The sequence below is a fragment of the Microcaecilia unicolor genome, chromosome 2 (assembly GCF_901765095.1).
Source record: "Microcaecilia unicolor chromosome 2, aMicUni1.1, whole genome shotgun sequence".
NCBI lineage: Eukaryota > Metazoa > Chordata > Amphibia > Gymnophiona > Siphonopidae > Microcaecilia > Microcaecilia unicolor.
The window spans coordinates 64372261-64385218 of record NC_044032.1 but is presented as its reverse complement, the minus strand read 5'-3'; the positions used below and the strand labels follow the sequence as shown (position 1 = coordinate 64385218).

Sequence of the window (12958 nt, the reverse complement as noted above, 5' to 3'; positions counted from 1 at the left end):
GCTACCACTAAATGTGTGCTGCTATTGGGTGGGCCTGAGCCCTAAGTGGATGGGCCCTGGCCCACCCAGGCCCACCTGTGGCTACGCCACTGCTGCCAAGCTAACCGCCTTCACCACGTTCTCCGGCAACGAATTCCAGAGTTTAATTATGCATTGGGTGAAGAAAACTTTTCTCCGATTTGTTTTAAATTTACTACACTGTAGTTTCATCGCATGCCCCCTAGTCCTAGTATTTTTGGAAAGCGTGAACAGACGCTTCACATCCACCTGTTCCACTCCACTCATTATTTTATATACCTCTAGCATTGTCTCTAGCATTTAGCGCACAGTAAAAAAACTTCTGCGCCTTTGTAAAATACCCCCTATGTTAATAATATTCTGCAGAATGCTAGTTAGATTTCAGCTTTTAAGCATCAGAAATTCTTTTTTTTTTCATTTATATTTTTATTGATATTAATGTATTTTAACAGATTACAATATCAACAATAAACCTAGCCAATTCCAGAAGCATCCTTATGATTCTGAAAAGCAAAAGTAATAATGATACCCCGGATTTTCAGGGAAAACTAGCTTTTTTTGGAAGTCATTTACTTCCATACTTTTTCAATATGGAAATTTTGGGAAGGACAGTTGGAGATTAATAAAAGCCCTGCACATGCTAATAGCAGCCAGACTGAAAACTTCTGTTAACTATTTAAGAAAATCTTTGTGAAATAATGTTTTTTTGCTTAGTTAAGTGTGCTGCTAAGAATAATGTTTGTATATTTTTTTCATCTTAGACTATGATGTGTGTGCAGAGGCTCCTTGTGAACAGCAGTGTACAGATAATTTTGGGAGAGTTCTGTGTACTTGTTATCCTGGATACAGATATGACCGCGAGAGACACAGGAACAGGGAAAAGCCATATTGCTTAGGTAGGTAGAAAGAACTTTACAGTTCTACAAATTATGTCCTGGTTATAGTTGACTCAGGTACTGATTAGATATGGTACTTGAATAGATATGGAAAGGTCAAGAACAGTGCTGGGCAGACTTTTACGGTCTGTGCCCTGAGAAAGGCAAGGAGAAATCAAACTCGGGTATACATATAAAGTATCATATACCATGTGAAATGAGTTTATCTTGTTGGGCAGACTGGATGGACTGTATAGGTCTTTATCTGCTGTCATTTACTGTTACTATGATGTTAAATCAAGCTATGGTCATATGCGTTATGAAAGGCTATAGCAACGTAATCATATGAAAGGGCATTTTTGATTTGACATCTAAATCCATTTTGCTGGAAGCGTCCAAATATCAAGTGGCAAACACAGTGATTTTTTTTAAATGGCCATTTCCTAGACATTTTGTGCTTTGTATGTTTTTCTTTTGTGACCGTTTAAAAAAAAAAAAAGCCCAAGGGAAAAACACACAAAAAACAAGCCATTGGGATATATGGGGGAGCCAACATTCTTAGTAGACTGGCCACATAGAGAAACCAGCAGAGCAGTGGAGCAGCCTAGGGAGCATTGCAGTGGACTTCACATAAAAGTTCCCAGGTACACATCTCACAGTTACCCTTTTATAATTTAAAAGGAGCCCTCCAAAACCAACCAAAACCTTACTGTACCCAACTGTACACCACTACAATAGCCCTTATGCCTGCAGGTGCCACCTATATGTAGATACGGTGGTTTTTGATGGGTTTTGGAGGGCTCACATATTCTACCACAAGTGTACCAATTACTTTGGAATGTGGACCTGGGTCCCGTTCTCTACAGTCCACTGCGCCAACCACTAGGCTACTCCAGGGACCTGCTTGCTGGCATAAAAGTTTACACGTTAATTATAGGGGCGTATTTTATCTATTACACTTGTATTCTGTAAAGAAAAGTAGGCACCGGATGCCTAAATATAGGTGCGCTGTTATAGAATCGCCCTCATAGTGTACTGTGAATTGTTCGCCAATCTGTAGAAGTTGGACATATGCTGTATTACATTATTTTATTCATTTCAATGAATCCACACAACTGTTGGAACACACATTACCTGACCTCTGATGCAGGCATGTTGCTGAAATACAGCCTGTGTCGGGTCTCCTAATAAATTTTGTTCCACCACACCAATCCTTGGGGCCCATTGTGCTTCTTTCCCACTCTGCTTGCCCTCATTATTTTATTTATTTATTAGGATTTATTTACTGCCTTTTTAAAGGAATTCACTCAAGGCGGTGTACAGTAAGAATAGATCAAACATGAGCAATAGGCAATTACAGCAGTAAAAGTACTTACAATGTCAACACAATATGTAATAGAACATTTTAATTGATAGTGAAGGGAAAAGCAATGATGTAACATATAGATAGGTAAGAGAGTAAGAAGAGAAAGTAAGGTGACTGATTTAAAGAACGTTGCACATGAGGTCAGAGAGATGGTTAAATATTATCTCAGCTAGGGTAGGAGTGGACAAACATGTCCTGCTGCAGTATGTGCAGCCCGAGTCACTCCTTGTGTGTATGAGTGAGACTAACAAGTTAGTTATGCAGTAGTGCTCATTATTCCGAATAATGTGCACTTTATAGCAATACTTAATACCAAAAAATGGGGCAAAAGATCCACAAATAATCACACAAATAATGAGTGGAGTGGAACAGATGGATGTGAAGCATCTGTTCACACTTTCCAAAAATACTAGGACTAGGGGGCATGCGATTAAACTACAGTGTAGTAAATTTAAAACAAATCAGAGAAAATATTTCTTCACCCAACGCATAATTAAACTCTGGAATTCGTTGCCGGAGAATGTGGTGAAGGCGGTTAGCTTGGCAGAGTTTAAAAAGGGTTTAGACGGTTTCTGGTGAATTTTGGAGGGATCACAGTTTCCATCACAAGTGTAACAGATAGGGGGAGGTATGTTTTATGTCTTATTCATTAGAAAATAGGTCTAGATCAAAATGTTGAAGGTGTTGCCCTAGAAGTTTCGTTTTTGTTTCATCACGGCTCTAAAACGTCCAGTTGTTAGGTATGCTCTAAGCCCACCCTAATCCCATCTTCGAAACGCCCCTGACACACCCCCTTGAGATTTGTAAAAGCTGTAGACGAAATGCATAGATGTCTGCAAAACAGGTTTCAAAAATATCGATTTGGACGTTTTGAGAAAAAAATCCATCCAAATGCTGCTTCTACTACTACTACTACGTATCATTTCTATATCGCTACTAAACGTACACAACTCTGAACACTTGAACATGAAGAGACAGTCCCTGCTCGAAAGAGCTTACAATCTAATCAGGACAGACAAACAGGACAAATAAGGGATAAGGGAATTACTAAGGTAGGAACAGACATGGGTACTGTACAAGTGAATAGGGGTTAGGAGTTAAAAGTTGCATCAAAAAGGTGGGCTTTTAGCCTAGATTTGAAGATGGTGCTTTATGACACTTTTTGGATGTTTTTTTCTTTTGAAAATGAGCCCTTTAAAGTCTTGATTTCCATAGATAACGTTTGGTCCATTTTGCAGGGTTATATTTTGCCCCACTTAGGGGCCCTTTTACTAAAGGGCAGTTGGGCTACTGCTACATTGGCATGCGGCAAATCAGGCCTACTGCAGGAGCCCGGTGGTAGTCCTGATAACGTGCCAACTCTAGTGCTAGAAAATGCATTTTTATTTTCTAGCATTGCGGTTGCATGGGAGCCCTTAATGCCTCCTAAATGAGTGGCGGTACAGGCTCCCCCAGAAAATGGCTTGCGGCAAGTGGTTTACCTACCACAAGGCCATTTCCGTTTAAAAAAAAAAAAAAAAAAAGCCTTTTACCCACTGTGGTAAAATGGGGTTTTGGCACGCGGTGAATCCATGCACTGATGCTACCACAGTATCCCTTTTAATGCAGCGTTGTAAAAGGGGCCCTTAGACTATTGCAATGCTGTCTTTTGTGGTTTGCCACAGAAATCTCTGAGATCATTGCAAGTAGCCCAAAATTCTGCTGCTCGCTCGGTTAATTGGGGGCATAGGTAGGGCTGATCATGTGTCTCCTTAACTTGTGAAGAAGTTTCATTGGCTGCTGTTAGTTTTTAAAGACTGCATAATGATGCTCCATTAACCATTGTTCAAAGTTTAAAAATTAATTGACCTTCAAGGGAATTGACATCACAAGGCCATTGCCTTTTGGATATTTCTTCTGTTCATCAACTTCATCTTGTCGAAGATTGTGCCCATATATTTTTTTGTAGCAGGATCAGTAGGGGTTAGATGATTTCCTAAAGAACAAGCCCATAAACCACTACTAAATGGACTTGGGAAAAATCCACAATTCCAGGAATAACATGTATAGAATATTTGTACGTTTGGGAAGCTCGCCAGGTGCCCTTGGCCTGGATTGGCCGCTGTCGTGGACAGGATGCTGGGCTCGATGGACCCTTGGTCTTTTCCCAGTGTGATATTACTTATGTACTTATGTACAGTAATGTGGAATGCACTCCCTGTTGAAATGCATCAAATTACCTTGCTCGTAATGTTTTAAAAAACATTAAAGACTTCTTTGTTTCATGAAGCATTTTGCTGATTAAGATAATTCTACACCGAATTCTGATTTTTCTTTTTTCATTTTATGGTTTGTTTATTTATTTATTTAGATTTTGCTTACACCTTTTTCAGCAGTAGCTCAAGGTGAGTTACAGGAGGGCTCACAATCTAAGTTTATACCTGAGGCAATGGAGGGTTAAGTGGTTGTTGTATGTTTTAAGGTTTTGTTTTATTGTATTGTATGTTTTCATTTTGAGCTTTGTATTACTATTATGAGTGTGAGTTGTAACCCGCCTAGATATTTTGGACAGGTGGGATATAAATTTGATAAATACATAAATAAATAGGTCCTATACTAGCGCTACATAAACAGAGTTCCCTTAGGTTTCAAACCAATTTGAATGCTTTATGTTTAATGTCTTATTTTCATGTAAATACCATTATATGCTATACATACAGTTAACAAGTATGTTCCTGCAAAGCTGTATACTGTTGAACGCTCTCTGTTTGTTGGTAAATTCTAGAGTGCAAGGGGTGGGGTGGTTGTCACAGAATTCAGGGAACACCTTGCCTTTTTTGATACCAGCCATCCACACTTTAGCAAGCACAAGTCTCAGGATCCTGATTGTAGGTATTGGAGGGATAAGCGCCAAATCAAATTCCAGAAACCTGAAGGTGTAAGGAGCTTGCCTGTATCAGGGGCACAAGTAGCTTGAAGATGGATAGGACAGGCCCTGGGTTGCAAAGGTATAATTGGTGGCAACTGATATGTGGAAGTTGTAAAAACTGCAACTTTTGAATATGAGTGCTGACTTTAATGTATGAAGACTACCGAGTGATGCTGCTGGGGTTTGTTTAGGTTTACAAAAATAATACCTCTGCTGCATGCCCTAGCAAATAAACTGGTGTATTTGCCAGCCTCCGTGTACGTACTTTTACAAAAAGCTCTATATTTGGCTGAACCCGTTGTAAAACCATAGACATCCCAATCTGGGCATCTTGATTCCCCTCAAAGTGCTCTGGGAAAAGGGGCTTATAAGTGGCATGAGGTGTTAGGAATTCTCTTCTAAATATGGCTGCTGCTAAAGGTGCGGATTTTAAAATTAATGCCTTACAGTAGCTTTTTAAGTCGTGCATAGTAACTGTTGTTTTAAAGACCTAAAACAAAGTTACTTTCCTGTAGCAGATATTCTCCAAGGTCAGCAGGACTTGAATCCTCACATCTGGCTGATGTTACCGACAGAGTCTAGCGTGGGAAGCAGCACCCCACCAGCTTTTTCCAGAAGCCACATACCGGGTGGGCTCACCACACATGGTCTCAGGTATCCTATTGAGAACCCACCTGTTTGAGGTTATAAGGGGCCTTCTGTTTGCAAAACAATTTAGCCCCCCTCCTACAGGTCATCTGTCCAAATGAAGTTAAGGTGCTAAGGCAGCCATGAGGGAAAATAGGTCCAATTGGCTGTGTGGAAAAGATTATAGGGGCCCTTTTACTAAGGTGTGCCGAAAAATGGGCTGTGCTAGTGTAGGCACATATTTTGGGCACATGCAGATCCATTTTTCAGCACGCCTGTAAAAAAGGCCTTTTAAAACATTTTTGTCAAAAATGGACGTGCGGCAAAATACAAATTGACATGCGTCCATTTTGGGTCTAAGACCTTACCGCTAGCCATTGACTTAGTGGTAAGGTCTCACGCGGTAACCGTGCGGTAATTGTCTACGTGTGTAGAATGACGATTACCGCCCGTTTTTTGCCACGCGCCAGAAAATAAAAACTATTTTCCAGCGCGCGTAGCTGACTCACATCAAAAATGAAGTTACTGCAAGGGCCACACGGTAGCCAGGTGATAACTCAAACTTGACGTGCATTGGGCATGTGTAGGCGCCTACACGGCTTAGTAAAAGGGCCCACACAAAAGCAGCAGGCAGAAAGTGTCAGGCATGTGCAGTGAAACTATAGAAAGGATTCTGGAAAACGTTGCTAGGGTACTGCTTCTCATGCTGGGCCCCACTGGTAACGTCACCCAGATGTGAGGATCCAAGTCCTGCTTATCCTTGGAGAACAATAATACAAATGCAAAGAAATTTTAGTTGAATATATGGGGTACAAGACATAGAAAAAGACTCATCAATTCCAGTGAGACAAATCTTATTATAAGAGCAGGCTAACAGCACTATCACATCCATTATAAAATAGACCAATGCAGCTTCAGCCAAATTCTTTCTGAAAGGAATATAAAATAATAGTTTTTCAAGGGCCCCAGAGCATGCTAAGGCAAGGGTTTTCTAAAAATGATGAATGTTTAGGCTTATGTAAACATAGTGAAACCCTACCCATATTGCTAGACATGTTTTAGATCTCTCTTTTTTTTTTTTTTTTACCTCTAAGGGCCTATTGGGAATGCTTTGCAGTTTTTCACTGGAATCAGTTTACTGGTTTATTATTTGGTTAGATTTACCTCACTGCTCAGATGAACAGGATAAGGTGCAAATCTCTTTTAGAAATCTCAGAAATTTAGATATTTGTGATACTAGCAAATAAGACTGCGATCTCATTTCAAAATGTTTAGGCAGCATCTTCCACCCAAGTAGATCAGTGAAAAATAGGGTTGATAGTAGACCAAATAGCACCATTGAAGGACACTGGATGACCCAAAGGAGAAATTCTCCATGGTTCCATAAGGTCTGATATTGCTAAAATCACAGTTATGCCAGTATGAAAGAAAATAGCAATAAGATAGATTGTCCTGTAATTTTCAGTTCTGGAAGGAGAAAACATGGTTTTATAAAACTGCTATTATGAAAGCAAAAAAAAAAAATCCTTTATTTCCCTAAGGAATTAAGAAAAGCTGAAAACAGCCTATGAAACTATGCCAGTTGGACATAAATCTATCCAAAACACAGGCCTTTTTGGCTTAGGATTCTGGGAAATTGTTAGCAGAAACATTTGCTTCTTGTTGATGTAGGTCCTAAAGTGACTGACTGGGCCAGAAACTGGTTGAGTGGGAGGCATCAAAGGGTACTGGTAAATGGAATTGACTCAGATGGTAAGGGTTACCAGTGGTGTGCCATAGGGATCAGTCCTTGATCTGGTTCATTTAAAATTTTTTGAAAGCTATATTGCTATATTATTGAAGGGCTCTCAGAAAAGTTTCAAGTATTATTCAGATTTATTCAGATTTGATATACCACATGTGAGAAAGCAACCAAAGTGGATCACAATTTCCAAAATCTAAGGCCAAAATAAATCAAGAAAAGGAACCACAATCAATAATAGGATAGAGGAAAATTATACACTACAGAGCTAAACGTAAAAGAGTCATCACGGAACCAAAACTGCATCACCCGGCAAGCCTGTCCCGAGCAGGCATCAAAAGTGCAAATCATGGCCCATAGGCCTCCAAAAATAAAAAGGTTTTGAGTTTAGACAAACTCAGTCAAAGAACGTTCCAAACGAAAGTCGACAGGTATAGTGTTCCAAAGGGCAGGGCCCATGACACTTAAAAATCAAATTGCAACTTTTAGAAAGATGAACCTCCCTATGAGTAGGGACTTAGAGTTATGCTGTTGAGTGGAGCGCAAGTCCCTGAGGGGGAGGTTTGGTGACAAAAACTGCATCAAGTAACGTGGCTGACCTGAATGAAGAACCTTGTGAAGGCCTCCTTGCAAATGATACAAAAATCTACAACAGACACCTTGGAAGGTGCAGATAACATGAGGAACATAAGGAGGGTAAAACAAAGCCTGAAGAATGGTCTAGAATTTGTGTGCTAAGATTTAAGCTAAAAAATACAGGTCCATGCTTTTGGGCTGCAAAAATCCAAGTTAGTGGTATGGGAGGGGTAAAGTATTTCTGTGTACAAAAGAAGAGTGGGAGCTGGGGATGATCGTATCTGATGGTGGCAAAAGTTGAGTACAGATTCTACAAGAAGGCTTGGGAGCATAGGAAGAGGAATGGTCAACAAGAAAAAGGAGGTAATTGTGCCTCGGTATATGTCTCTGGTGAGACCTTATTTGGAGTATTGTACCGTCGAAAGGATATAAACAGGATAAAATCAGTCCAGAAGGTGGCTACTAAAATGGTCAGTATCAAGACCTGCCCTGGCGAGGGGGATACTCACATCCTGAATAGGCAGCATAACTGGAGCTGCAATGTGGAGCCATAGCAGGAGCCAGCTAAATAAACTGGTCCATGACTGGAAACAGGTGAAAGCCAGATGCAGTTCAGAAGCAAACATCACTGGAACAAGCATGAAATGGAACCAAGAATAATGATGAAGTGCATAGAAAAACAAGACCTGATGAACCGCATATCCATAATGCAAGCCCCATGGAAACTGTTGAACCAGTAATGGCTCTGCTTTTATTTGGTTTCTAATCAAGGACACACCCTATGCTGGTCCAATGGAAACAGCTGGGGGCGTGTTTTTCTTTCTGATGTCCAGAGGATAATATTTCACTGGTGTATCAAGCAGCAAAATTTAGCACGGAGATTTCCTCTCATTTAGCTATTTCATTGGCCTTAGTCCTCTAGCATAGAACATGATGGTCAACAACTTGTCTTCCGGTGAAGTCCCTAAACAATGGAAATCAGCACTAGTGCACTCTATTCTGAAAAAAACCCTCCCTTGATCTGGCCCTCCCCTCAAACTATCATCCAAGCTCTAACCTTCCTTTTCTCAGTAAACTAATGGAAAAATTGGTCTTTGCTCAATTCTTCAAGTATGTCAAGTCCTCTAACTTGCTTCACCCCTTTCAGGCTGGCTTTTGCTCCGGCCACTCAACTGAGATGTTCATTGCCTCTCTTCTAAATGACTGTTATTGGCGATTGACCAGGGTAAGACTTTACTCCTAATTTTGATAGACCTTTCTGTGGCATTTAATTTAGTAAGTCACTCCCTGCTCCTAGCAAGACTTGAGTCCCTCAGTCTTTTCAATATGGTTCTTCAATTGTTCTCTTCCTTCCTCACTAACAGATCATTTTGGGTTACTCTCTCAGTTTCCACGTCAGAGTACGCCCCTTTCGGTGTGGGGTACTACAAGGGCCTGTTCTCTCCCTGCTACTTTTCAATGTTTTACTCAGCCCCTGGCCTCTCTCATTCAGGAATCCCTGGTCAAATGCTACTTTTATGTCAATGATATCCTTTCATTTCTCCCCAGGATCACTACAGTTCCAATCTGGCCCCATTAAAAGCTTGCTTGGATACGGTGGTGAACTGGCTTTTCTCCGATCATCTTCTCCTGAACCAACACAAGACAGTGGCTCTCTGGGCCACAGGCCACTATCCCTCACACTCTCCTACTAGCCATGGCATCCCCATCCAAGCTCTTAACTCTTTCAGATATCTTGGGGTCCACATTGATAGCACCCTGACTTTCTCTACCCACATTTCCTCTACCGTGAAAAGTTATTTTTTCTTGCTGTGCCTCGTCCGTTCCCTTCGCCTGTACCTTAATGATGAGAGCTGTGCTATTCTCTTCTGTGCTCTGGTGGCATCCAGACTCAGTTATTGCAATATAATGTATGCCGGGCTTCCATCCATTTCACTTAAAAAGCTACAAACAGTGCAAAATACCACTGTTCGCATCCTTTCCTGATCTAGACAATTCAACCACATCTGTCCCCTCCTAAAACATCACCATTGGCTCCCAATCAAGTCTTAAATTATTCACAAGGTCCTTACGAGAAGATAGTGAAAACGGGGATAAGAAAGCTCCAATCTTATTCTGCTACTCAGCTTTTTCTGTCTTGCACCATTTCTATGGAATTCTGTTCCCCTGGACTTAAGATCGGAGCTTTCTTATCCCCGTTTTCACTATCTTCTCAAAAACCTACCTTTTTTCGTTAGCATTCAATTACTCTTTCTAACCAACTTCTTGTTCGTGGAGGATGCTGCGATTTGGGCCCAGTGGGTAGTTGGCATTTCTTTCCTTTCTTTCTGTTTTCCTTCCCCTTTCTGTCTGCTCACCTTATCCTTATCTCCCTCTGTTGGCTATACTTTTTATTTGCTTATTCACTACTGTCCTGTCATATAATGGAGTTCCTTTCATTTATTTTCCTCTGCTGGTATTGTACAACACTTTGATGCTTTGCACCAAAAAGTGGTATAACAAGTATTGAATAAACATAAATATTGTCGTATAAAACATTACTCTTTCAAAAATATGTATTGGGTAACAAAAATTGGCAACAATGGATTAGCATACAATAGTCATGTTAGTATTATGATTATACTGTGTTTGTATTTTCTGGTAATGTCCAGCTTCTTGTGATTGTACTCTGCCAAGAACTGAAAGGTATAGCAGAGTATGGGGCCCAATTTTGAAAGAGAAAAAACATCCAGAAAGTGTCATAAAGCACCATTTCAACAGATTTTGGCTCAAAATGTCCAAATCAGTATTTTCAAAATCTGTTTTGCAGATGTCTATCTATGCATTTTGTCTGCAGTGGGCGTGTGAGGAATGTTTCGAAGGTGGAGTTAGGTTGGGCTTAGGGCTTGCCTAACACTTGAATGTTTTACAGCCATAATAGAACAAAATGAAAATGTTTTGGTCTAAACCTGTTTTTCTAGCGAATGAGACGCAACAAGGTGCCCTAAATGACCAGATGACCACTGGAGGGATTCAGGGATGACTCCCCCAATGGTCACTGACCCTTTCTCACCCCGCAAATGTGTATAAAAATAGTACTCACCAGCCTCTATGATAGCCTCAGACGTTATAGCCAGATCCATTAGAGCAGCATGCAGTTCCCTGGAGTAGTATAGCGGTGGGTGCATTGCACTGTAGACAGGTGGACCCAGGCCCATACCTCCCCCTACCTGTAGTGTTGTACAGACAAGATAAGGGAGCAGCGGTGAGATGTGTACCTGGGATGTCTGGGGTACCAGTCTTCTAAAAATGGTGGCCCCTCCTACATCCCAATGGCTTGATTTTCTCTGTTTTTCACGTGCATTTTTTTTTTTTTTAATGGCCTGAAAAGATAAATGCACATATTACAAAACCTTATTTTTTCGAGGGGGTGAACAAGCATGTGAACAAAGGGGAGCCGGTGGATATTGTATATCTAGATTTTCAGAAGGCGTTTGACAAAGTGCCTCATGAAAGACTCCAAAGGAAACTGGAGAGTCATGGGATCGGAGGCAGTGTATTATTATGAATTAAGAGCTGGTTAAAAGACAGGAAGCAGAGAGTAGGGTTGAATGGTCAGTATTCTCGATGGAGAAGGGTAGTTAGTGGGGTCCCTCAGGGGTCTGTGCTGGGACCGCTGCTTTTTAACATATTTATAAATGACCTTGAGATTGGAGTAACTAGTGAGGTAATTAAATTCGCAGATGACACAAAGTTATCCAGGGTCGTCTCATCGCGGGAAGAGTGTGAAAGATTACAAGAGGACCTCGTGAGACTGGGGGATTGGGCGTCCAAATGGCAGATGAAGTTCAACGTTGACAAGTGCAAAGTGATGCACGTGGGAAGGAGGAACCTGAATTACGGCTATGTCATGCAAGGTTCCGCTTAAGGAGTTACGGACCGAGAAAGGGATCTGGGAGTCATCGTGGATAGAATATTGAAATCTTCCGCTCAATGTGCTGCGGCGGCTAAGAAGGCGAACAGAATGTTGAGTATTATTAGAAAAGGGATGGAAAACAAGCATGAGGATGTTATAATGCCGTTATATCGCTCCATGGTGCGACCGCACCTGGAGTATTGTGTTCAGTTCTGGTCGCCTCATCTCAAAAAAGATATAAAGGAATTGGAGAAGGTGCAGAGAAGGGCGACGAAAATGATAAAAGGGATGGGACGACTACCTTATGAGGAGAGGTTAAGACGGCTAGGACTCTTTAGCCTGGAGAAAAGGCGGCTGAGGGGTGATATGATAGAGGTCTACAAAATAATGAGTGGGGTAGAGAGGACAGATGTGAAGCGTTTGTTTACACTTTCTAACAATAATAGAACTAGGGGACACAAGATGAAATTAGAATGTGGTAGGTTTAAAACAAATTGGAGAAAGTTTTTCTTTACTCAGCGTGTGGTTAGACTCTGGAACTCATTGCCGGAGAAGGTAGTGACGGCAGCTGGCCTTGCTGAGTTTAAAGGGGGTCTGGACAGATTCCTGAAGGAAAAGTCCATTGATCGTTATTAAATTTTGGGTTTTTGCCAGGTTCTTGGGGCCTGGATTGGCCGCTGTCGGAGACAGAGTGCTGGGCCTGATGGACCTTTGGTCTTTTCCCAGCGTGGCAGTGCTTATGTACTTATGTACTTATTAACAAATGGTATTTTTGGAAAAAAAAGATAGACGTTTTGCTTTTTTTTAAAAAGATTACTTTTGCTATTCGGATTTGAGATGTTTAGGACTAGATTCTATAAATCACACCTAAAAAATTGATGCTGAAACAAAATACAACTAGGCATACTTTATAGAATAAACCTACATTTCTGCATGGTTTATAGAATACACT

At 40.9% G+C, this 12958-nt stretch overlaps 1 protein-coding gene across 1 annotated transcript in view; it reads left to right on the top strand.

Annotated features, from left to right (window-relative positions):
- Window positions 1–12958, top strand: part of CCBE1 (collagen and calcium binding EGF domains 1) — a gene marked incomplete at its 5' end in the record, with an annotated part of 537011 nt that overhangs the window by 451955 nt on the left and 72098 nt on the right. The window contains one exon of the mRNA XM_030192998.1: window positions 780–914. Coding sequence (XP_030048858.1) covers window positions 780–914 — 135 coding nt within the window. The remainder of the gene's footprint in view (window positions 1–779; window positions 915–12958) is intronic.